This window comes from Tenrec ecaudatus, chromosome 4 (assembly GCF_050624435.1).
Source record: "Tenrec ecaudatus isolate mTenEca1 chromosome 4, mTenEca1.hap1, whole genome shotgun sequence".
Lineage (NCBI taxonomy): Eukaryota > Metazoa > Chordata > Mammalia > Afrosoricida > Tenrecidae > Tenrec > Tenrec ecaudatus.
In genome coordinates, this window is record NC_134533.1 from 140,859,197 (window position 1) to 140,876,628 (window position 17,432).

Genomic DNA, 17,432 nt, shown 5'->3' on the forward strand with positions numbered 1-17,432 from the left:
AGACTTTTATCTCAGGCACCAGCACAATAGCTGGTAGGTGATGTTTCTAGTTCTACTAATTTGCACTCCACCCATCTTCTGCCTTCTACCCTTTGTTGTTCCAAGTGCTCAAGCTACTTGTGATTTGAGCCTCCTCGATTGTAAAGTTTAACAATCCTTCCTAACCAGCAGGCATTATTCCGGCCATCCTGGCACCCTGTGGCCTCTCAGTATAGACCCTTCATTCCAGAGCTGAGTGACGCTCGATGCAGGGTTGGGAGCTGGGTGGAAAACGTGGCCGAGCCTGTGGGAACAGCCCTCCTGGGTGGTACCCGACAGTGGTCTCACCTGCCCAGGGCAGGCTGGGCAGAAAAAGCTGCTTATCACACAGGAGGAGGGTGCTGAAGCTGTGCCTGAGGGCTGGCAGGTTTTGATCATGGGTGATTATTTAATGATTTGTTTCTCAGACAAAGGGAATAGGCCGCTGGCAGCAGGTAGCAGGGCCAGTGAATTACATTTTGAAGCTGCTGAAAGCAGCCAGAAGGGAACTCATCTTTCTGAAGAACCTCCTATGGGCCAGGTACTGGGCTGGGCTGATCCACTTGGGTATCAGCCTCCTTCTTCCCCCCCCCCCCCCAGTTCCCTGAGGACCTGGTGTGTCCTTGGTTCCACGTTTCTCACTGCATGAGCCTCAGGGGACTTGATTGTTCTCTCCGCCAGAATGCAAGCACTAGCCCTCCCCTGTCAGGGCTGTGGAAAGGATTGGCGTGCCCGTATGCAATGTTGTTAGTGCACCGGCTGACTCTTCACCCCACAAACCCAGTAACTGCTAGGGACTCGGGGCCACCTTGTTTTCAATCCTTGAAATTAGCCCAAACTCCCAAGCCCAGGGTGGCAAGAGGCCTGGCTCCATTCTGCTTGTTCCATTAAATCTTTGAAAGTCCTCAACACTGGAGAGATGGGCTGCCTGTTTCCTGGGAGGCTCATAATTAGAGCGGGGACTTAATTGGCATCTTTGCTTCCTCCAAGGGGTGAGCAGCGAGGATCCTCACGCTGACAAAGAAGGCGCGCGGCTTTTGTTCTTAGCAGCACTGCGTGCCCATGGCAACAGCAGGTGAATCCAGCAAAGTTGAAACGAAAAAGTCCGTGGAGTTCAGCTGAAGGTTGATTGCCCGGGAGAAGTTGACAGAGTCGCCTCATTGGAAATGACTTTCCCGGGTCCTGAAAAATGTGGTTGTCAGCCCCACAGATACAAACGGCCTCCCTTGTTTTCTCTAAGATGAGGGATCTGGTCAAGAGGTCTGTGTAATGAAAGATGTTTGTGGAATCCATTTCCATCCTGCCCGAAGTCACCTGCTTTATGTCTATAATAAACAGGGATGTTTGCGGCCACTTTGTCGGGGAGGGGCCTGTGTGTGGCGCTCCCCGCAGGGAGAGGGAAATTGACTGCCTCCCAAGCAAGACATATTAACATATTACATCCGTAGTGCGGTCACCTAACCTTCCCACTTGCCCTTTGCTTCTGTGACTCTGAGGCTGCCTGTGACAAATGGGAGGAGGGGGGCGTCGGGAGGTTGCACACAGAGTGACCATTTCGTGCATGTGGGGCTTCGGTAAGCACCACGTTATCTGGTAAGCGAGGGCAGGTGTAGCCACAGGAAAGGCCAGGCCCCAGGGAGCTGGGTGCTGCCCGACCTGCACCAGGACAAGGACCCTGTGGGGCCATGTCCCCTGCCCAGTGCCCACATCCCAGGACCACTGGAGCTCTTCCTGAACCCTCAGGAGGGTGAGCCCGGCTCTTCGTTGCTCCAGCAGCACTCGGAAGCCACACTCTCTATTTAGGGGCAGGCATAGGTCCGATCTAAACTTTCCCGGCCCAGGTGGGGTGGGGGGCGGCGGAGGGCCAGCTGCTGGGGTCTGTACTGCCTCGCCAGCCTCTTCTTGAGTCGCTCAAACTCTGTGGAAGCGGTAGCTTCTGGAACTTGGTCTGCACTGGTCCCTGTGTCTGGCCCACCTTTCCGATTCTCTCCAGGAGCTCCATTTCTGTTCCTTTCTCCTGCCCTCCCTTGAAAGTCACGGACGTGACTTTCCTAAATAGGGAGCTGTATTGGTTTCCTGGTGCTGAAACAACACACTGAATGGCTTCCACTCCTGGGGGTTGGATGTCGGCAGTCGGGATGTCAGCAGGCGTGCCTTGCCTTCCACCTGGAGGCGCCTGTGCCCAAGAGAAGAGGTGGCCAATTGAGATGGAGGACACTTGGTCAGGGGCAGGTGCGTCTTCTTTCCTTCCATAAGGTTGCTTGCCCTCCTCTGTGTGGGCTGCGCACAGCACTCGGTGACGAGAAGGCCAGGAAGCGTGAGGACCGCCCTTTAGGGGCACACGGTCTGCGGGAAGTAGAGTCACCCGGGCCCCAAGCATACGTGCAGCCATCCGTCCTGTGGCGGGTGAAGGAAGGAAGCCTGGAACGTGTGGAAGGGACGTCGAGTAAAGGTTCCAAAGAGATAACTTTGAAACCAGGGGGCCAGGGTGTCAGTAGCATTTCGGTGAGCATGGCAGTATCGCAGAACGAGGAGGACAGGCAGGCAAGGGGCTGTGTTTGAGACGCAGCACGAGGTGCTGCTGGTTGACTGACTGTGCAGTGGGAGGTGGGAAGCTGTCTAGGACTGGGGGCTGGAGGTACAATCTGCTGGTTTTGTCGTAATGTAATGATCATCTCCAAGAGGACCTCACAGCCCCTTCTCCACGTGTTCAATTCTTCCCGGACAATGACTGCTGCTCCCTCTGTGGACCTCCAGCCCAGGCTCAGTGATGCACACGCCGTCCCGGCACCGAAAAGCTCCCAGCCTGGCTTGTGTCTCCCAGGATTCTGAGATGAAGAGGGCAGATGAGTCACTTCCATGGCACGCACCTTCCTTGTATGTGATAAGATTTGCACTCAGAACAGAGCCAATGCCGAGTCCAGCCAGAAAGGTCCTCTCCTGGTGGGCCGCTGGAGTGAGCCTGTTCCAACGCTGTCATTGTGTTTCTCTGGGCGTAGTGCTGGGAGGGGTCCAGTTGGAGTAGGCGTCCCTGGCAGACTGTCAGTGCACCTGACTGCTATCTGAAAGGTTAGAGGTTTAAGTCCACGAGAGATGCCAGTCACTGAAATCCCCATGGAGCCTAGGTCTCTAACACAGCTGGGTTCACCACTTGCCGAGAGTCCACTTGGCAGTAAGTGGAATCCATTCACTGACTGAGCTATTAGGAGGGACCTGTCTTGGGGAAGGACATCAGGCTTGGCAAAGTAAAGGGTCAGGGAAAAGAACTTCGACCCTTAGAGAGGTGGATTGACACAGTGACGGCGACGATGGCCTTGAGCAGCAACGCTTTTGCAGACGGTGCAGGACCAAGCACTTGTCTTTTGTACATAGAGTTGCTATGAGTCAGCCCCGACTGGACCATATCGAATGAAACAGCACCTAGTTCGCAGAACCAAGTGGGATTCTACAAGGTGTGCAGATCGGACCGACTTCATTAGTGAGCCTACAGGCCCACAGTTAGGTGGCTCAAGGTGTCTATCTACACAAAAACACCAAGTGGCACTTGCAAAATGTCATCGTTCCCAATGTCACACTCATTTCTCACTGATGCTAGTGTTCAGACAAAGGTTCTAATTTATAGTTTCTGGGAACTTTTGGGAAAATATATCAAAGCCCCAGCTTACCTGAGATGGTGCAGGTACATGTTGTAATGACTTTTTAAAAAATTATATTTTGTCAAAAAGAAATAGAATTTTGAAAAACTCGATCATCGTTGAGAAAAACAGCCTCCCTCTGCAGATACATTTCTTCCTAAGATTGCTCCTGCGAATAGCTGAGAACGCTTTCCAAATAACCTCCCAGGGAAGCACCCAACCCCCCTGGGGACAGCGAGCGGCAGCTGCAGATGGCGTTCTTCTCACACAGGAGGGGCTGTTCCTGTGGCCTCAGGAGGCGTGAGGAGCTGCCACCCATCCAGACGCGGGCTTTTCACCTTCACGTCGTCGCTCAGAGTGCGGTCACTATGACTTTTCTCTGTTCGCGGGGAGATATGCTAGACCTTCCCACACCCCGGCTGCAGTCCACTCTCCAGCCAGCCCAAGGACTGTGTCAGTCTTCCCAGAGCCCCGTCCTGAACCAGCCTCTGCACCTGGAGCCAGCATCCAAAGAAGAGAGCCCCATTCCTGTTTTTAAGTGGCTCACATCTGCTGGGTTAGGAAAGACACAAGCGGGTTTGTTTTTCCAGTAGAATGTGGTCTGTGACTGGCTAAAAGTAAACTGGAGATCAGCTAACCCAAGCTAGCGGGTGGGTGAAAGAGACCATGCATTAGCTCATCAAATTCCCACCTCCCTTCCCTCGGTGGCATCCCTCTGCTGTGGTTGTTACGTGCTGTACAGTTGGCACCCTGTGTACACCACTGCCGAGCCTGCGCCAGCCCCACAATTGTGGCTGTGGTTGAGCCACTTGTCGCACCCGCTGAGTCAGTCCGTCCATCTGGGTCTGCATCCTTTTCTCTGCCCTTCCACTTTGTCAAACATGATGTCTCCCGAAAACATGCATGTGAGATGCACGGTTGTACTTCTGGTTGTACTGTTTCCCAGACGGATTTGTTTGTTCTTCTGGAAGTCCCTAATACATCCAAGATTCCTGGACAGCACCACAATTCAAACGCCTCGATTCTTTTCTGGTCTCCCTCATTCACGGTCCAGCTTTCTCATGCACGTGAGGTGGTTGAAATAGACCTTGGCTTGGGTCAGGCACACCTTAGTCCTCAAAGTGGACTCTTCCTTGCCCTTCAATACTTTAAAGAGGTCTTTTGCAGAAGATTTGCCCAACAACACAATGCATTGTCTGACTTCGCACTGGAGAGTCTGAAGAACTAGACACTGGCTTTTCCAGATTCCCTTGTAGCAACAGTGGCCGTGCGACCCGGTACTAGACAATAAGACAGAAGCAACACCTACAGAGAAGCGTCTGGAGGAAATGTGTGTGTTCTTGATTAGAGGAGCCCTATTGGCATAGTGGTTGAGTGCCCACTGCTAACCAAATGCTGGCATTGTGAATGAACTCACCCGACACTATGGGAGAAAGCCCGGTGATCCGCGCCCAGGAAGATTACAGCCATGAAAATACTGCAGAGCAGTTCTGTTCTGCCCCACAGGGTTGCCATGAGACACAATCGACCTGGTGGTGATGGGTTTGGGGTTTGGTTCCTCATTAGAAGGGGCAGCCAGTCTAGTGCAGCTCCCTCCTCTTTCTTCTTGATTTGGATGTGATCATAGTGTCTGCATCCATAAAGATTTACAGACTCAGAAATCCTAAGGAGCAGTTCTACTCTATCTTAGAGAGCCAGAGTGTCTGATGTAACTCAACAGCAGTGGGGATTTTTGGTAGATAAAGGACACGGAATTCTGGCAGTGCAAAGTTAAGTACTTGACCACTACCCAAGATGTTGGCAGTTTGAACCCATCCGGTGGGTCCATAGAACTATGACCTGGTGATCTGCTTCCATAAAGACTACAGTCAACCGAAGAGCAGTCAGTTCTTACTGAGAGGTGAAAAATGGAGGCGCAGATGGAGATAGAATTTAGCCAAGAATGTGAAGTTGAGAAAGATTTTATTGAGGCAGGGAAAGAAATCCCAGGAGGGACAGGAGAGCAGAGAAAGGACAGGAGCTTTTTGAGCTCCCGGGTAGGTTCCATGACCCAACGAGTTAGATCAGGGAAATCGCGCCTGTTGGTGGGGGCAGTGGGATATTTGTAGGATTTGGGTCAGGGAAATATGCAAATAAGGTAACGAAAACTGATGGTGCTTGTGCTGATGAGGAGAAGAGAGGCTTTCTGATGCTGCAGCTGCAGAGTCTGTGTCTTTCACCCACCAGCTTCTTGAAATGTGGGAGTCTAGATCTGGCCTTGGGAGGCTGGGGGAAGGGGCGGCACAGCCCAGCAGGTTATCCGCCTCTCTGAGAAGCTGGGGGAAGGGGCTGCATGGTCCAGACCCGGCCAAAACATTACTAAAGATATGAGTCCTGCAGCAAACTGTGGTGGAGAACTCAGATGGTTTCAAGCTCTCCGAAAGAATAGCATCTGGGGTCTTATAAAGGCTTGTCTCTCAAAACAAGCAGGCATCTAAGTGACGTGTATTAGTCTGGGTAAATTAGAGAAATAAATCCACAGAAACTCGTATATGTATAAGAGAAAGTTTTATATAAAGAGTAAATGTACATTCAGAAAGCATCCCAACCCAATGCTGTCCAAGTCCATAAGTCCAACATTTTCCCATATGCCCGACACTGATCTACAAAGTCCTCCTCAATCTCACAAAACACATGCAATGGCACTGACTGCAGGAAGAAAGCCAAATCAGTGAGCATGTAAGCATCTCAGCTCTGGCAGGGGTCTCCACCCAGCACCAGGACTGCATTAGTGTAGGTCCATGTGGTTTCTCCTCAGGGATGTCTTGCAGGAAGTGAGCCTTGCCAGCTGAAACAGGGAACTGGCTAAGGCAGCTGCACCCTGGTCCGACCATCAAAGAGCAAGAGACCCAAGAACTAGAAAGGTGAGGTTCACCGAGCCATTTATCTCTTTGCCCTTCACCTTGGCACAATAAAACATAACTGCCTTATGAGGTGTCAACTAAGTCCACACAGAAGCATCACACAAGTCTATATGATCCAAAGATTATAAGAAATAAAATCCAAATCTGGAGGAAAGACTAACACCATAGCTTAAATTCTGAGCACCCAACTTTCAGAAGGCTAAGGATGACAGTGGAAGCCCCAAATTCATTTGCAGGGTCCCCATGATCATAGTCCAGAATGCAGATAGCCTTGCTCCCAGACAGAGATGCTGTTAGTGTAAAATGTAGCACCTTATCATTTGCTTTTCCTTTTCACCCATTTTAAATATATTCCTGTTTTAAATATTTTCTATTGAAGTTTATCTTTGTTTTATTTGGTCATTGTTGTTGGGATTTTTTTGGTTTGTTCTTGATGTTGTTTTGTATGATTTTCTGTGCATGAAAATCAAAGATAGAGAAGGTTAGAGGGAAATGGGGAGGTGGGGAACTAGCCACAATGACTATACAAAAGGAGAAAATATTCTAAAATTGGTCGTGGTAATGATTGCACAACTCTTTTTAACATGATTGAACTATTTTATGATGCAGAAAATATAGACCAAAAAACGTTTTTCCAAAATTACAGCCAAGAAAGTCCTATGTGGCAGTACTGCTTTGACATGTGTTCGACCTGTGTGAGAAATCATTTCAACAACACTCACAACAGCAGGACAGTAATGGACAATGGGTGAAATCAGATGCATGTCTGTATGCGGGAGCCTCAGAAAGGTCATGGAAAAGTTATATTATCTTTCAGTTGCATTTCTCATGCACTTTGTAAAGACCTCTTATATTAGATCCTAATGCTATACTAATATTAATTTCCCAATTTTGGTTATTTCCTTCATGTGAAGGAATATCTTTGTATTTAGATAGCATGTCCTATAAATGTGAACGTAGAGAGGCTCCAGGTCTACAACTTATTCTCAAACATCTCAGGAAAAATTATTTATAGATTTATACAAATACATGTATGCATTCTTCTGTGTGTGTGTGTGTGTGTGTGTGTGTGTGTGTGTGTGTGTGTGTGTAGAGAAAGAGAAAATGAATGTTAACATTTGGGTAATCTAGGTGAAGCACATGAAGGGAATCTTTGTACTCATTTTCTAACCTTTGGGTTCGTCTGAAATTATTTCAAAACTGAGGGCCTTTTAAAAAAAGTGCTAATTTGTTCTCAGACCTCCTGAGTTCTGTATGGACTTTCAGAGCTGGAGTTACATGGACCTTTCAGATCTCCTCTTGAGCCTAAGGAGACCCATCAGAGCCCAGGAAGGATGTAAAGATTAAGAGCGAAACATTGGCCTCTAGGTCATGCTGCTTGGGTTTTAGTCCTTGTCCTGCTGCTGCTAATGTCCCTGAGCCATGTGAACTCAATGATTCAGGATTATTGAAAGGATTTGGCGGGAAAGACGTATCCTTTGGTGTAACTCTGGGCGTAGTTCCTGGTCAATGGTGACTCCCCCATAAAGGTCATGGCCTCCTACACTCATCTTGCAAGTGAGACAGAATGGCTGGTGTGTGGCTTTGAGACACTTTTCTAGACAAGCAGCTCAGTGCCACCTCCTTGATAGGAGTTTTTGTCCCTCTGAAGGCAGAGTGGCTACTGCCGTGGGTGTGGATGAGCCTGACACGATGAAGAAGCGAATCCCCGTGGTGCTCCTGGCCTGTGGCTCCTTCAACCCCATCACCAACATGCATTTGCGCTTGTTCGAGGTGGCCAGAGACCACTTGCACCAAACAGGTCAGTTCCAGGGCCCAGAGCTAACCAACGAACTTGTGGGCTGGTCCTCCTGGGGATTCCCTGACTGATGCCGTCTTCACCGTTGTTAAAACTCCTTGGTATATTCATTCACAGCCAAACTGGTGGGATGTATTTCCCTCACCATAATAAGAGAGCTATCCCGCTCTTAGCCATGTGACATATGTGCACGTCTTATTCTTGGTCATAGAGATGAGCCCTCTCCCAGTCCCCCCCACTCAACTGTACATTATCCATGAGGGCTGAAGGAATGCTGGGCAGTTTCTGGAGCCTGCGCCCTGGTGGAGGACTAAGTTATAAGCTGTCCTGCAGGTTGAAGCCATGGCTCTGCTCCTGTAGAGATTTGCAGCGCCTTGGCAATCCTGGGGGAAGTTCTGCTTGGTTGTATTGGGCCACTCTAAGCCATAATTGGTTCCGTGGCAGTCTATTTGGTTTGCTTTATACCTCGGTGAGGGAGGGCATCCACCTGGTGTAGCCAACATTGACCTACACAGCCGGGTTAATGGCTCCACCCCTGCTATGCTGCAGGGAGTCTCTGGATGGTACCAATAGCTAAGTGCTCCACTAGAGGTTGAAAAGTGGCAGTTCAAATCCATCTGAGGTCTTCTTGGAACGCAGGCCTGGAGAAATGTCACAGCCTTGAACGTCTCGGGGGGAGGGGGAGTTCTACTCAGCGCCCACGGAGTGTCCGTGAGCAGAGTCCGCTCAAGGACAATTAGCAACAGCCACTCCGCAGTACATGATCAAAGACTCGATCGTGGGGATTTTGCCAGTTTCTTCTTTGGAATAGATCGTGGGTGGTTACAAATTAACAATCTTACGTATAGGACATTTCTAATACAGGTAGGCTGGCTTTGCACGAAGTATTTAATCAGATAGTTACATTTAATCTGGGAATGTTTCATCTCAGCTTTCTATTTTATCATTAGGGGAATAAACTAGTAATTGAAATCTGTGTGATTATTTGTACAGAATATAAATCATTTATATGTTGATGCTCAATACACATGAAAATATTTGTCATGTATTTTATATGTATTTTGTATTTATGCGTTATTCAAGAAAGCTTTTCTCTTAAGGACATTGTTTTATACCAGAATCAATTCCTATTTACTTTTAATATAGAAAAAAGATAGTAATTGTATACCAGGTAAATAATTTCTTGAAGAAATCATATAGTAGAATTTATTATAAGGAAACTGATTACATTTACAAAATGTACTGTTTTAATAGTCAAAAAATGAAAGTGATTGTTTATCTTTTGTTGGTAATTAATTTTTTAAATGGAAGAAAAATAGGCAGATGTTCCAGTGAAAACTAATCTATGGACATTAACAGGCAATATGCCAAAGAAGAAATATACATGGCCACTATACTTGGGAAAAGATCCTCAGCCTTCCCAGTAAGGATCAAAAATGGAAATAAAATCATGGTGAACACCACAAGGTAATGGGTACCCCAAGAACAGCAACAGCCACTACTGGAATGACACAGAATTGGTACATCAGTCACTGGGCTTATAGCCATGTGCAGTCAGTATCTGTTGAGGGAGAGTTCTGGATCCAATTGTGTCCTCCCCAAAGTATGTTAGAGTCCTCATCACTGTACCTGGGGAGAAGAGCCCCCAGTCGCACAATGGGTTATGCTTTGGGCTGCTAACCCCAAGGTCAGCAATTCAAATCCACCTCCGGAGAGAGACTTTCTATACCTATTAAGAACAAAAATCTAGAATGCACAGGAGGAGTTCTACTCTGTCCTACAGGGTCACTGTAAGTCAGACTTGACTGGATGGCAATAGATGAGATCTTGTTTGGGAATAGTTTCTTTGTTATGTTAATGAAATGAATATACTTTAAATGCAATCTTATTTGGGAATGGTCTCTTTGTTATGTTAATGACACCATAGTAGTGCAGTGTGTCTCCTAAACCTAGTTCCTTGTGAAGTATAAAAAGAACAGATTTGGCACAGAAGCAAACAGAAAGGGTGATGGGGTGAGGGTGTGGGATGGAGGCGGAGAGCCAGCATAGATACCACACGAAGATTAACAAACTATCAGGGAACACCAGAAGTGCAGAAGCAGGAGACAAAGATCTTCCCCAGAGCCTACAGAAAGAGCTTTCCCCCAGAGCCAGAGCTGTGGGTTTCCAGAAATGCATTCTGTCCATTAACACTAGCTACGGTGGCATTTCTCATGCGCTGATTCGTGGTAACTAAGACAGGGCGCACATTTTTTAGCCCAGGAGGTTGTCAAAGATTAAAGATAACAAATTTCGTTTTTCTCCAGGATAGGGAAGCAGGCAGTCTCACATACTATTAGCAGGGATAGGATGAAAGATACGCGGTCTTGAAGGGCAATGTAATGTTCTGTGTCAAAAATTTAAATGTCTGTAGTCAGACCCATAATGAGGAGAAAAATTAACCAATTGAAACCAAACCAGAACTAACACAGATGTTAGAGTCACGAGATGAGAGCATTAAGCAGATACTATGATTATGTTCCATATGTTCAAGAAGTTGAGCAGAGCATGGGAAATATATAAATGACCCAGTTCAAGCTTCCAGTGAGGAAGACTGCAGTGTGTGAGATGGGAAATACGCTTGGGTACAGATTAGACAGTGCAAAAGAAAACACTGAGTGAACTTGAAGATCTCACAACCAAATCTACCCACAATGACGCATAAGAGGAAGGAGGAAGGACGTTAACAATTAAATAGAATGTACTTATCATTGGAATCCGTGAAGGAGAAAAGAGGAAGAGGTTGACAAAACTGTTTTTATTTTCCTGGAGTCCACATTTCTGGACCTGGAATTGGAGTGATCAGCCCAAGCTTTCTACCCTTAGGGGTGTCCCTTTGAACCTCAATGGAGCCGGCTCCCCACGGTCACTGTCAAGTTAACCCAGTAGCTTAGTGAGCAGCTTCCTGGAGAGTGTTTTGCCTGAGGGATTTGGTTCTTTGGGGAAATTGTCTGTGGAACCCCAGCTTCAGGAAGCAGGAGTGACAGGGCCTGGGTGGAAGCTGTTTGGGGATATATGGCATATTTGGGGTGACTTTCTGTCCTGTTATGTGCCTTAAGAAATTATCACCAGAATGCCCTATAAAATCCACTTTCACTAACACATCTTGGATCACGTTCTGGGCCTATTCAGGCGAAGCTGCTCAATCCAAGCCCTCGCTACTCCCAATAAATATATTCTGTCAAGCTAATATTTGATAGTCTCTGAACATTTAGGTTTTTGACAAGAGGAATAAGAAAGCCTATTTCAAGGAATGACTGAATTTTTTTCAAATTTGATGTAAAAATATTAACTATATAGATCCACGCTGCGAGAAAAGACACATGAAGAAAATAATACCAAGGTGTATCATAACCAAATGTCTCACAGCCAGTAATGAAGAGAAAATCTTAAAAGCAGGTAGAGGTCCTTCGGGGTATGGGGAGGATGGAGGGAGACGAGGAGCAGGGAGCGATGGGTGCTGGCACTGATGTCTGCAACTGCTTATGATATGACCTATTCATGTGTCTGATATGTGAATTCTATGTCAGTAAAGCGATAAAGAGTCATCATAATTAATACATAAAAAGCATTACAAAGCAGCCAGAGAAGCAAAGACAGCGTACTGTCTGTAAAGTACAGGAAGAAAATCCGTCAGCCTACAATTCTATATCCTTTCTAGAGCCAATGAGAAGATCTTTCAAAAAGTAACACAAACGAAGGACATTTTCTGGTACACATAGCCCACTGCCATTGAGTCAGTTCTGGTTGATAGGGCAGCGGAGAGCTGCTCCTTAGGGTTTCTGAGGCTGTAATCAAGATAACTACTTCAATATAAATCAACAGTGTATTTCTGGGGTGTCTAACATGTGGAAGCAAAATGCATAACAGTGGTTTCCAAAGAGCTGATGGGGAGAAATAGAAATGTACTATTATAAGGTTCTTATATGTAAAAATGTATCATGTCCTAAAGACAGACTAGGACGTGTGATATTCGACTGTGTGGATCCTAACAAGTTTTGTCTAACACCACAAAGAGTGGGAATTCCAAAACAATTCCTTGTGCTCATGTGAAACTTCCACACAGACACAGAGTCAGTTATGCAAACAATCTCAGGGCTGCTGCCCGATTTAAAATCAGGAAAGCAGTATGTCTGACTGTCAGGGTTGCAGCCTTTCACTATACTGATGCTGAGCAAATAATTCAAGAAGCTGGACTATATGAATAGAGCTCTGGTGGGTTAGTGGTTGTATGTTGGGCTGCCATCCTCATGTTCAGCAGTTCGAAACCACCAGTGCCCCATCCTCTTCGCCATGTCCACAGGCATAGCTTTCTCCAGTGTGGAGCGTCTCAGCCATGCAGCGCCTCTGTCTGCATCTTTGCCCTGTTCGAACAAGTGTTACAAAGATCTTTCAGCTCTCCCATAAAGACCCACAGGCACCGACTCCACCAGTAAGCCTCGGCCTGAGAGCGCTCAGCTCTAGCTCCGTGGGTTGGCAAACCTCACTATGTGCAGGAGGTACCCCATTCCACCAGCAAGCTTTTGCCTGAAAGCACTGAATTTTCTCACCCTGTGGGGCGGTAAACCAACTGCTCTGTTTCATGCCTGTTGTTGGGTTGTTTGTTTTTAAATCATTTTATTAGGGGCTCATACAACTCTCTTCACAATCCACCCATACATCCATTGTGTCAAGCACATATGTCCATGTGTTGCCATCATCATTCTCAAAACATTTGCTTTCTACTTGAGCCCTTGGTATCGATCGGCTCCTCATTTTCATGCCTGTATATCTGCTTCTGCTTCTTGCTGCCTCTCGCCCTCTGTGCTGCCACTGTTACCTGTTGTTGCATACAGGATAGGCAGTAGAGGAGCTTACATCTAAAGCGGTGTTTCCAAAGTGGGCTTTGTGGGGCCCTGAAATGATCCAAGGGGGCTGAAAAAGCTGAAACCTACCCTTTACCCTGGATTATGGGTTAAATGGTGCTGCAAATGTTTTTCCCTTCCAGGGAGGTGCTGTTTTTGTTTTCTGAAAAGGAGGTGGTAAGGCAAATCAGTTTGGGAACCTAAGGTCTCAAGGATGCGCACAATTCCCCGCTTTTTGTTTTGTTTTTGCCTGATGGTGGTGTAATCCCCCTTTCCACCTCTGGGTGGCTCATTTTAAACCTAGCAGGATGGTGTAACTGAGCCTTCTCCTTGATCGGGTTCCATGTTCCTTATTTACATGGTCGCACGCCAAAACTGCCATGTTCCTTTTGTGCATTACAAGCAAGCTACCCAGTCTCCTTAGGAGACCACAAACATTGCACACTCACGAGTTCTACCCAGTCAGCTGGTGCGAGTGAGAAAACAGTATCATGGGAGAGCATTTGTCAAGAAATCAAACAACGTGCTGCATCGGACAGATCTGCTGAGAAAGACATCTCTGACATGTTAAAAAGCAAACATGTCCCTTTCCAAACTGAGGTGTGTTTGATTCAAGTCCTAGTATTTTTAGTCACCTCATATGCTTGTAAAAGCTGGACAGTGAACAAGGAATACTGAAGAACTGATGCGTTTGCATGCTGAATAGATAGCATGCACTGCCAGAAGGATCAGAATTTTGTCTCGGAGAAGGACAGCCAGCATGCGCCTGAGAAGCAAGGATGTTGAGACTCTGTCTCACCTCCTTGGGATGTGTTCTCAGGAGAGGCCACTCTCTGACGAAGGCACCACGCTTCTGAAAGGAGGGGTCGTGGAAAAGAGAAGCACCTTCGACGGGATGTACCGGCACGTGGCTGCAACATGCGATGAAAGTGAAATTAAATCAGAACTCAATAGTAAAAGGAGCTCAGAAAAAAATACCAAATATTTGGGGGGAAAATAATACTTCTGAAACTCCATGTGCTGCCCAATAAAAACCAAAGTGGAAATTAGAAAGTACCTTTAACTGAATAAAACTGAAGCGGAGCTCGCCAAACAATGAGTGAGCGCAGTGCTTTGTGGGGAGGTTTACGCCACCAAAAATCACCCCAGGGCACAAAAGATCAGTCTCAGATCAATGACTTCAACTTCTACTTTAAAAAGCTAAGAAGAAGGAAGCAAATGAAATACAAAGTAAGCAAAATAAAAGAAATACTAAAGATCAGAACAGAAATCAATAAAATAGAAAACAGAAACACACTAGGGAAAATCAATGAAACTAGTAGCTTTTTCTTTGAGAAAAACAATAAAATTGATAAATCTCTAGTCGGGCAATCATGAAAAAAAAGAGGAAAAGGGCACAAATGACTAATACCAGGAATTAGATGACATAAGTATAGCTCCTGCCAATATTATGAGGGCAGTGTTATGAAGAATTTTAGGTCTACGAACTTTACAGTGTCTTTGGATTCAACAAACCCCTTGGATCCTTTGAAGACAACACAAGAAAAAATGAATAATCATTATACCCCTAATTTAATTAAAGAAACTTGATGTGTGATTTAAACACCTTCCCGCAAAGAAAAATGATGGATCCATTGGAGAACTCTACGAAGCGGTTAGGAGGAAATACTAGATATAGCTCTTGTGTGCACGCTCTTTCAGGAAATGAGAGAGGAGGGGAAGCTTCTCAAATCCATCCGTAAAGTGAGATTTACTCTCATACCGAACCACTCAAAGACATAGCAAGGAAATGATACCATTATCTCTCAGGAGCGTGGATTCAAAGCCCTAAGCAAAAGCCAATCAATGTAATTTGATATATTACCAAACTAAAAAGAAAGGCACCTGTGTTATCCCCGTGAAAAAGTAATCGCAAAAACAGTTATCAGGAACACATAGGCAGGTGCCTATCAAAAGCTAGCAGCCAACCCTGCCTTTCAAATGAGAAATACCAAAGAGTTACCTCAACTTGATGTTAAAAATGAAGAAGCAGCCACAAATGTTCAGCGCATCCCTGATTAGGACGGTCTTGGGCTGGCCACCGCCCGAGTCCCGCACCCCGTGACGAGCTACAGCAACGTTGGTTGACCTGTGCGATGAGCGCTGCTCAGCCGTAGGAGAGGAATGGATCAACCATGGAGATGAGGCTTAAAAGTGATGCTGTCCAAAGGGGACCGGCCGGAAGCGTATGTACTACGTTTCATTTAGGTAAAATGCTGGACAATGTAGTACTGTGGTGGCTTGCATGTTGCTCTCAGGCTGGAAGCTAGGCCACCACTGTTTCAAGCAAGGTCACTCGTGGTGACGGGTTTCAGTGGTGCTTCCAGACTGTGCTAGATTTGAAGAAGGCCAAGGCCCAGGGTGTCCACTTCTGAGGAAATGGCCACTGAAAACCTGAACAGCAACGGAACATTGGCTGGCTGGACGCTGGTTGCAGCAGTGGGCGAAGTGCAACATTTGAGAGGACGGCGTAGGACCAGCTGTTTGCTCTGCTCGCCATGGGTCCCTATGAGTCAGAGTTGCCTCGGCGGCACCTCACAACCACACAGCGACAGAAAGGAGACTAGGAGCTAGTCACTGAGGGTGACGCAGGGGCAGGAACGAGGGTAGAGAGTTGCCGAAGGAAACGTGGGAAAGACGAGTATGTTCTTGAGTGTGCTGTTGATTTCCCAGATGTAGACATGTCAAGACTTGACACTGCTGATGTTCTTTAAATGTGTGCGCTATAGTCTGTATCAATTATACCTCAATGAAAATAGAATATCAAATTGAAAAAATGAAAAGACTCCACAAGGGGAGAGGTGGTAAATTCTGTAGGAAACAATGACCCAATTTATTTCTCAAATATGTCGCACGGAAGGAAGAGGAATTGGGAATTGCATACGGTAACAGGGAATTGGGAAGTATGCACACCGAGGGCAGAGTCCGTGGGTGGTCCAAGGGTCAACACGTCCCTGGCCGGAAGTTAGAATCTACCCTGGTGGCACTGAAGGAAGACCTGGAGCCTAATGGTGAAAACCAGCCCTTGGCACCTCTGTGGAGGATAGTCCTGCACGCATGAGTTGGAATCCACGAGACTGCAATTCTTTGTTTGTTTGTTTGTTGTAAGCCAGAGGCAACATATGGACCCTATTCAAATCATTTAAAAATAACAAATCAAGTATAAAATGATGTTTGTGAGGGACATGGGGAAGTTTGAAGAGAGACTGGATATTAGATGGTATTAAAAATTTATTGTTTAATTTGAGGGCCAATGGTAGCATCACTGGAATGGTAAACATAAAGTGTCCTACTGTTCAAAATGTATCCTAAGGCAAGTGTGTGAAGGGAGGAACAAAAAGATTGTTTCTGTCAGGGGAAGGAAGGATTATATTCCCTATATATTTTAAAGTCGTGTGTGTAATAATGTAACACTTACTTTCAGGGTATATATCTTCTGGACTTGATATAAATATATCTTTGCTTCAGCCTCTGGATGGCTGTTCCTGCCAACGAACTCATTAGCAGGGCTGCTGGCTTCTTGGGTATCCTCGTTAGGGGTAGAGCTGGGCCCTTCTTGGTAGCATGAACTGCTTCACAGACAGCAGCATCTATAAACTGTCCAGGAGAACATACTCGCTGAAAGGACTTGCAGACTCTTGATTAGGTTTGACATGGTCAGAGAACAGTCCTGGTCCCCAAAGTTCCTGGTAACCACCTCCATGGGGAGACAGAAAATCATAAGGATACACTACAGCTGTATATAATATGTCATTTCTTGGTCGAAGTGAAAGGGAGGCAGGACAGGCAGGCTCATCATAGACCTTCTTCCTTCATTCCCAGTCATTCCTCTGGAAAGCAGAGTCCCTCTGGGAAGTCCAGAAGGGACCCCCTGCCTGTGTCTTTGAATGTCACACATTGAGTTGACCCCTTTCAACATTCCACAATGATTCAGTGCATCTTTTCCAGACCAGACACCCATGCTGGAAGTAGAGATGAATCAATTGCATCCTCCGTCCAAAGGGCTGTGTAGGTGGTGGGAGACGCATGGTGGCCGGATGACTGGCACTCAGAGCAGAGAAGGGCAGTCTACCCAGCTGGCAGCTGGGCTGTTCTTAGAAGCAGCAGCACTCAAGCCTTGACTAATAGGAAGCTTAGCGCACCGCAGGGGACGTTG

General features: G+C 46.6%; 1 protein-coding gene across 1 annotated transcript in view; it reads left to right on the plus strand.

Annotated features, from left to right (window-relative positions):
- NMNAT3 (nicotinamide nucleotide adenylyltransferase 3) overlaps positions 1-17,432 on the plus strand; it is a 137,063-nt gene that overhangs the window by 51,475 nt on the left and 68,156 nt on the right. Inside the window, exon 2 of the mRNA XM_075546836.1 lies at positions 8,208-8,357. Coding sequence (XP_075402951.1) covers positions 8,249-8,357 — 109 coding nt within the window. The 5' untranslated portion in view covers positions 8,208-8,248. The remainder of the gene's footprint in view (positions 1-8,207; positions 8,358-17,432) is intronic.